We start from the raw sequence: 9,328 nt of genomic DNA, 5'->3' as shown, positions 1-9,328 counted from the left end.
CTTCTTAACCATGCAGCCATGCCTGCAGCACCAGAACAGCAAAGTTGATAATGAGCACACTGTTCTAATTACTAATTAATTTATTACAGTTATGTAATGTCTAATTTGGGTAACATAACAGGAAAGCAAAATTCTACTTACAAATTACTTTTATAAAATTTACTTTTTCTGTTATCAATATATTTCTGTTGTTCCTACATAGCCATATAAAGTTTTAATTAGCTAACTTTGAAGATGTGTGCTAATTAAAGCACATGGTAATTACATCTTTAATGAAGATTTTATGCATTTAAAAGAAATAGCAGGTCCAAAATCCATTCAGAATAAATTGCTGAAGTTTGATTAAAAATGAATAGTCAACAGGAAGGGAAAGAAATCCCCATGATCTTATAGGGTCCCTAAAACTGGCAGGTGGGGAGCAGGGTGAGAGAGAGAGTAAGAAGCTCATAGGCTGCTTCAGTGAGGAGCATCATCTTTGTTTTCAGCATTGTCATCATTATCATCATCATAGTCGTCATCATCTCATTATCATATTGTCATCCTCCTCCTCATCATTATCATCATCTTTGTCGTCTTCGTCATTCACAGGTCTACATTTCCATGTTTGCATGGGTTGGACAAAATCTATTTGAGGCAGATTTTTTCTGCAGCTGGTTGATAAATTAAGTACCAGTTGCATACTGGAGTCGATCTAATCAACTGGCTCCCTCCCCCAAAACTTTGTGCCTTGTGCCTAGAGTAGAAAAGACATAATATTCCCTAATGACATCTTAGTGTATTATTGCTCTTCGTTTTATAAACACAAAATATTTCCCGCCTTTTCATCCTCTCATAAAAACATTAATAAAACTTCTACTCCCATCCTTTCTTTTTTGGTTAAAACAAACACAAAGACTCCTGGCATTGTTCCTTTCTTCCTCTCAGCCTTATCCTTTTTATCTTGCTCTATAAGATAATTAATTTGTTTGAATTCTGAAAAAGCACAAGTAGGTAGCAAAGATAAATAAATGACAATCTTACTTTATGAACAAAGAACACATTATCAAATCTATTGAGCAAGAGATTAAGGGAGAGACGAAGGGGCTGCCATTGTGGCTTGAGAATAGGGTAAGTTAATGTAAATGATAAGGGCTTATCACTGTAGTGCACTGAACAATAACAACAACAGCAGCAGCAGTAGTAGTAGTAGTAGTAGTAGTAGTAGTAGTAGTAGTAAATGTTGATGAAGATGATGACGATGGATGGATAGAGGAAAGAGGCGTAAAATCTTGTCTAGTGCAGCTCTAGAAAACAGTGTTATTAGGGACAGTTTGGATAGATAGGTAGGTTCTTGGCATCTAAGGTTACTTCTTGTAACCCGATGTTAGGAATTTTTTTTTTCCAGGAGTCTAATCTATTGTGCTTAAATGAAATAATAATAATAATAATAATAATAATAATAATAATAATAATAATAATAATAATAATAATAACAGATAATTTTTTTTTTTTCATAGCAGTCATCATGTAAGAGTCCCAAGTGAAAGGCAACTATTAATAGTGAAGCTATTTTGTAGCTGCTACTAAAGGTATGAAAACAAAGCTGATTTCAGTTGTCTACATCTGCATCTGCTGAAAATAGTAAAAGGTATTCCTTAAAGAATAGTTTAGATATAAAGAGAACAGAACAAAAGAAACACACACATGTGCATGTACACACACACACACACACACACACACACATGCATACTTTGATGAAGAGGTTGTCATTTAAGTAAAGGGGTTCTGCTAAAGAGCTTACAGAAATAATCTAAACACTACCAGCTGGGACCATCAACTGAGCAAATTACTCCAGTTAAGTATATTTACAACCTATCAAACCCAGAGTAAATACTACTGGTTAGTTTCACTAATACAACTTCATATAAAAACTACCAGCTGTGATATAATACAGGCCCTTTTATGGTGTAGGCATGGCTGTATGGTTAAGGGGCTTGCTCTGCAACCACATGTCTCTGGTTTGATTGAACTGCATGGCACCATAGAAAATTATTTTCTGCCATTCATTGATTGGATCAATACATTATGAGTGGAACTTGATAGACTAAAACTGTGCTGAAGACCATCTTACACACACACACACTCAAAGAGTCCACTCTATGGAGTGGTTGGTGTTAGGAAGGGCATCTAGCCATAAAAAACCATGCCAAAACAGACACAGAAGTCTGGTGCAGTCTTCTGTCTGGTCAACTCCTATCAAACCATCTAGCTCATGCCAACATGGAAGGCAGATGTTAAACAATGATGATACATACATACATACATACATACATATACATACATACATACATACATACATACATATATATATATATATATATATATATATATATATATATATATATATATATATATATATACGTACATATCTCTCTAAAATCTGTTTTCTTCCTGCTTCATTTTTCGAAATAACCTTCTTATGATAGCATGAAATTGTAACATTATCACTAACTTCCTAGACATGATTAGCATAAGCGAAACCGGTTCACTATGTAAATATTCTATTTCATAAAAAAAAGATATATATATTTTGTTCAACAAAAAATTTCAGTGCATTTTCCTTCTTTTTGTATTGTTTCACTATAATTCACCATATGAGATAAAAACATTTTCAAACATTCACCATATGAAAAAAAAAATATCATCAAACATTTTCACTTGTATGTATATATATGTATTATATATATATATATATATATATATATATATATATATATATATATATATATATTCCTTTACTTGTTTCAGTTATTTGACTGCGCCCATGCTGAAGCACCACCTTTAGTTGAATGAATCGACCCCAGGGCTTATTCTTTGTAAGCCTAGTACTTATTCTATTGGTCTCTTTTGCCAAACTGCTATATTTTGAGGACATAAACACATCAACATCAGTTGTCAAGTGATGGTGGAGGGACAAACACTGACAAACAAACGTACATATATACGATGGGCTTCTTTTAGTTTCTGTCTACCAGATCCATTCACAAGGCTTTGATTGGCCCGAGGCTAAAGTAGAAGACACTTGCCCAAGGTGCCACACAGTGGGACTGAACCCGGAACCATGTAGTTGGAAAGCAAGCTTCAAATATAAATAAAGTGGAAGTAGACAAAAATAAACATTATCTTCCCTCTTACTGTTTTGTTTTGTTTTGTTTTGAAAAATAAAAATTAATTTTATGGTTTGTTATTATTTATATTTTGAATTACATAATCTTTTATGGGGTCACCAAAATCTTTTAAGTGCTTAGGGCCTCGATGGGTCTTATTCCGGCTCTGCTTACACCTTCCTCCAAAACGAGTAAACATTTGATTAATAAAAAATAATAATGTCAGTCTTACCTATCGTAGTTTGCTGTTAGAAAGTCAAAAATAATCATGCTTCCCCATTGAACAATATCTGAGAGGGTAGTTTTATTCAGTTTAGCTTGCTGTAGTTGAGATCCAGTCAAAGGTTTTCCTTGCAGGTATGCTTTGTATATTATTTCTGGCATTTGCACATGAGATCTGTTCAATATGAAAAACAGAAAAAGGAATTATTTAATACAGAAATCAATGTTGTCACCATCATCATTTCATTTAAGATCTATTTTTCTATGCGTGCATACATCAAACAGAATTTGCTGAGGAAGGTTTTCTATGACGAGATGTCTCTTCCTGTTGCCAAGTGCCGTTTGTTTCCAACCAAAGAAATATTTTCCTGTTGCTAGACATGTTTCTCTATGGAAAACTGGAAATGATCAAACTCACTTGTTTGAGAATGATGCTTATTTATAATCATCAAGTGATGTCTAGACATGAGTACAAAGACATACATACACATACACACATACATACATACATATATTTACATGTATACTTTCCAGAAGTTTATCATCTAAGTATATATGCGCATGTCGAGACATGCAACTAAATGCATGAGAATACATACATAAAAGAAAACATCCAAATCTGCAAATGCATGAACTGCAAATATTGCATGTATACAAGCATATTGATGAAGGAGCCTTTGATCTAGGTTAGAACCTGGCTCTTTCTCTATTGGCCAGAAATCTTGAAATGAAACTATGTAATGGCATATGTATGTGTGTGTGGGTGTGCATATATATATTTATATAAGGACAATTCACAAAAAAAAGCAAAAGACGAAGACAGGTGGTGTAGACAACAAACAGGTGTATTAGTTTAACGCTTGGGAAGTGAAAAAGTCTTTTATATATTTATATACATATACATACATTCATATATATATATATATATATATATATATATATGTATGCTTGAAACACGTGTACCGCAGAATCCTTTGTGTTTTTGTTGTTATTTTTTTGCATTTACAATTTATATATATATATATATATATATATATATATATATATATATATATATATACATACATATGGCACCTTTGGCATTATGTCGTGCTTGAGAAGAAGACTCACCAGGCCGAGCAAAATCGCATTCGTGGCAGATACCGGTGTCACACAAATTGGCACCCATGCTGGTGGCACATAAATGCACCCTGGTGTCATGCAAATGGCACCTATGCCAGTGGCATGTAAAAGCACCTATTACACTCACAGATTGGTTGGCATTAAGAAGGGCATCCAGCTGTAGAAAACCATGCCAAACCAGACAGGAGTCTGGTGGAGCCTTCCAGCATGTTAGCATGGACAACAGACGTTAAACGATGATGATATATAAATCTCACACACACACACACACACACACACACACACACATATATGTATATTTGTGTGTGATGGGCTTCTTTCAGTTTCTGTCCACCAAATTAACTCACAATGCTTTGGTTGGCCTAAGGCTATATATGAGATGACACTTGCTCAAGGTGTTGCACATTGAAACTAATCTCAAGACTGCATAGCTGTCACAGCCATTCCTCCACTTTTATAATCTTAATTAACCTCAAGGCAAGTATTATAATGGTTTTGCATATCAAACAAGATTAAACTGGCCATTTTAAAATATTTTATTTAAATTTATGTTGTATCATTTTTATTAAGTTGAAATAGAGTGAATGTAAAGAACCATATCCTTAATTTCTTCTTCAATCAGTTAATTATAACAGGCACCATAGAAAAAATTAATGGGTGTCTCAAGGCAGCGAGCTGGCAGAAATGTTAGTACACCGGGCGAAATGCAAGTGATTGATATTAGAAAAGGCATCCAGTTGTAGAAACTATACCAAAACAGACATGAAGCCTGGGCAACTTTTCAGATGGCCAGCCCCTTTCAAACCGTCCAACCTATGCCAGCATGGAAAGTAGATGTATGATGATGATCAAGATATAATATATAAGTATGTATATATCTATCTATCCATCTATCCATCCATCTATCCATCCATACATCTATCTATCCATCTATCTGTGCCCATCTATCCATCTATCTATCTATCTGTCTGTCTATCTATCTATCTATCTCTATCTGTTTCTGTCTGTCTCTCTCTATATATATATGTGTGTATGTGTGTGTATATCTTTGCGCTTGTGTTTGTTTCCACCTAAAACCATAGAAATATTATTGCTGTTCTTTAAATATTTTCTTGTTTTCCTTCCAACTCTATATCTCTTCTGCCCCTTCTTTGCTGTTCTTCATTCTTCTTTAAAACCTCCAAATTTACATGTTTCTCATTTTATTTTTTCTTTTCATAAAAAACATCCTTAGTTTATAGTAAGGCAAATTAAATTATGGTTCTCTGTTTGTTTTATAAAATCTTGCCAGTTTCACTGGAATCTTGTTAGCTAAATAAATTAAATTGTTAGCTAAATGAATTAAACTTGTTGTTCTTGTAGAAAAGAATAATTTTTCTCGTGTAAATATTTGCAAGGCAAAATGGTTGCAACTGTTGCAGTTTTCCAAATTACAGCCGTTACTTTATATGCTTCTTAGATATAATATTTTTGTTATTTGTCTCAAAAAAAATGGGTCATTGAATGTTTGTCTGCAAAAATATATAATTGTTTGATTTAGAAAAAAAAAAATCATTGTTGGCATAAAAACAAAAATAGAAATAATTTTAATTTTTTAACATTATTTACATTTTTACAAAGTTGTGAAAAAAAAAAGTTTTTAGAACAATGTATTTTTGAAACATATGGTGCAGTTGTGGGTGTATGGTTAAGAAGCTTGTTTCCCAAACATGTGGTCTTTGGTTCAGTCCCACTGTGTGACGCTTTGGGCAAATGTCTTCTACTATTGCCTTGTGAGTGGATTTGGTAGACAGAAACTGAAAGAAGTGGATCTACTTTCTATTTCTTCATGCTAAAGCTAATTAATTCTCTTAAGTTGTCTGCTATGCTGAATATACTGAGACATTCACTTATCCATGAGAGTGGGATCATGACATAATCCCCCTCCTCCTCCTCCTCCTTCCCAGGGTTCCTGAGAGGGTTTTGAGGGTGGAGTGCTCAGTACCTTCTCCATAGGGTCTTGTTGGTAGCAACCATCATTATACCTTCCAGTTCAATTCCTAAGCACGACCAACTGAAACAATGGACAATATCCAACTACCTCATTCTTGGTCAACCTGTCGGTCTCCTACCAATAAGCTCAGCTGGAAGAATCCCTCTTGCAATCCTTTTCTGTGACATTCTAATCACATGTCTATAGTACCAGAGCTGTGATCTTTCAATGCATAGAAGAAACGGCTCAACCTGGAGGAACTCCATGGTCTTCTAGCTACACATCCTGTTGGGCAACATTATTCCGGAGATACTTTTGACAACCAAATTCCATTTACAAAACCCCATTCACAAAGCATTGGTTAACCTTTGCTTATAGCAGAAGAGACTTAACCAATATGCTGTGTAGAGGGACTGAACCTAATATCCTATTGTTTTGAAGCAAACTTTTTAACCGTAGGTGCTATCATACTGCGAAGAACTTGGTTATATTTGCAAGAAGATTAGCTGTCTTTTAAGAATATTCTTTAAAATACTGAATATTGGAGGTAATACAATTTTGACCAAAACTAATTTTTCTAATATTAATGAAGCATTTTATTGGCTCCAAATGTTTTATAAGTGTTTATGACAACAATATGATTTTAATTAAATTTAATGTATAATAATTTTAATTAAACTGAAAGTATAATGATGATGCCGATGACAATGATGATGACAGTGATGATGATGATGATATAAAAAAATATTTAGAAATATTAAATTGAAGTTAATTATTATTCTTAGAAATTAATGACGAAAATAAATTTTAAGAGATAATTACTTGGTGTTGAGGAAATTATTATATTTATTTAAAAGTATTTACAGAACCATGATAGCATGTCAACATGTCTGGTAATAAATGTTGTAGAGCGTCGGCAGTGCCACCATTACAGAAAGAAGTGATTCAACTTCAGTTGTTGAATTTAGAGATAGAAAGTCTTTCTCATGTCTCTTCCTCACTCTAAACAAACATCTGGCAGTTATATGAACTTCAGCATATTTTGAATACATTATATTCTGATGTTATAAAAATATTATGATAGTTAGTATGCTTTGAGTTAAAAAAAAAATTGCCGCAGGCTGAAAACTAAGAAACTATGGAGCACTAATAGTGAATAAGAGTAGTGAAACATTATCTGAAGAGGGGACTAACGAGTCATGTCATATAAGGGTATTACTAACATTTTGCAGAGAGTTTTGGGTTAATTTGTAGAGCAATGCTGAAGGATATTCGAAATTGTTATCATAAAGGATGTTAGAATATAAACTAATCGTCATCTAGATTTAATATTAGATTGAAATTATTTTCAAATTAGAATCTTTAGATATCTTTTACTTTTTATTTGTTTCAGTTATTAGACTGTGGCCATGCTGGGGTACTGCCTTGAAGGGTTTAGTTAAATAAATTCGCCCCAGGACTTATTTCTATTTTTTTTTTTTAATTTGGTACTTATTCTATCAGTTTTTTTTTTGTCAAACCACAGGGTTATGGAACATGAACAAACTAACACTAGTTATCAAATGGTGGTGGGGAGATAAATATTATTTGATAAACATAATCTATGTTTTTATGTACTACTATTAGTTTCATGTGCTGAGAGCATGCCAAACTGTGTTTGTGTTAAAAAACATTGTCTGGCATTCTCTCAGCACATGAAACTAATAGTAGTACATAAACACATATATTGTTTATGTTACGGGGATGTAAACACACCAGCATCAGTTGTTAAGCGATGTTGGGGGGACAAACACAGACATACAAACACACACACACACACACATATATACACACGACGGACTTTTTCAGTTTCCATCTACCAAATCCACTCACAAGGCTTTGGTTGGCTCGAGGCTATAGTACAAGACACTTGCCCAAGGTGCCACGCAGTAGGACTGAACCCAGAGCCATGTGGTTGGTAAGCAAGCTACTTACCACACAGCTACTCCTGCACCTATGTATATAATTATTACAATGTTTATATATATAACAAGCTTCCACACAGTTTCTGGTTACAAAATATTGGTCAACCTGGGGCTGAAGTAAAAGAAATTTATTCAAAGTGGCATGCAGTGGGACTGAACTCAAGACCACATGGTTGGGAAGCAAGCTCCTTAACCACATAGTCATGCCTGTGCTTGATATTTATAATTCTCTTAAGTTATTCTTAACAACAGACATGCAAGCAAATGTTACTTAATCCCATTGAGACCAATATTTTAACATGTTCCAGATGAAATTTATGTTTTTAATCTCAACTTAAGCTTATTCAAATACAAGTCTAAGAAGTTTTGTTTTAGATTTGGATTTTCAAACTACTGTTAAAACACGAGTTTAACATAAAAATGTAACAATATTAAAACTTATAAAAAACAAATAATGAACATAAGCAACGGAGTGACAAGTAAAAGCATGTTGGAATAAATATTGTCTCCAGATGTAGGAATGTACATGTCATTTTTCTAGTAAAACAGTTGCAAAATTATTTTGGTGCTGGCATAGTTGTGTGGTTAAGAAGCTTGGTTTGTAACCATGTGGTTTCAGGTTCAATCCAATTGAACAATACTTTGGGCAAGTGTCTTTTACTATAGCACTAAGGATAATCAATACCTTATGATGGAAACTGTGTGGAAGCCTATCATGTTTACATACATGCATATATATATATGAGTATATATATATATGAGTATAAACACATATGTGTGTTTATGTGATACTATTAGTTTCACGTGCTGAGAGCATACTAGACAGTGTTTTTTTAACACAAACAAAGTCTGGCATGCTCTCAGCACATGAAACTAATAATAGCACATAAAAACATAGATTG

The 9,328-nt window shown here is 33.5% G+C and overlaps 1 protein-coding gene across 2 annotated transcripts in view; it reads right to left on the bottom strand.

Annotated features, from left to right (window-relative positions):
• The window catches only part of LOC128248394 (four-jointed box protein 1-like), a 199,427-nt gene that overhangs the window by 9,248 nt on the left and 180,851 nt on the right, over window positions 1-9,328 (bottom strand). For both annotated transcript variants that reach the window (XM_089355589.1, XM_089355587.1), the window contains one exon: window positions 3,379-3,543. In XM_089355589.1, the coding sequence (XP_089211715.1) occupies window positions 3,379-3,543 (165 nt within the window). The remainder of the gene's footprint in view (window positions 1-3,378; window positions 3,544-9,328) is intronic.

The sequence above is a fragment of the Octopus bimaculoides genome, chromosome 7 (assembly GCF_046866305.1).
Source record: "Octopus bimaculoides isolate indiv1 chromosome 7, ASM4686630v1, whole genome shotgun sequence".
NCBI classification, from domain to species: domain Eukaryota; kingdom Metazoa; phylum Mollusca; class Cephalopoda; order Octopoda; family Octopodidae; genus Octopus; species Octopus bimaculoides.
This window is presented reverse-complemented; position numbering and strand designations above follow the sequence as displayed.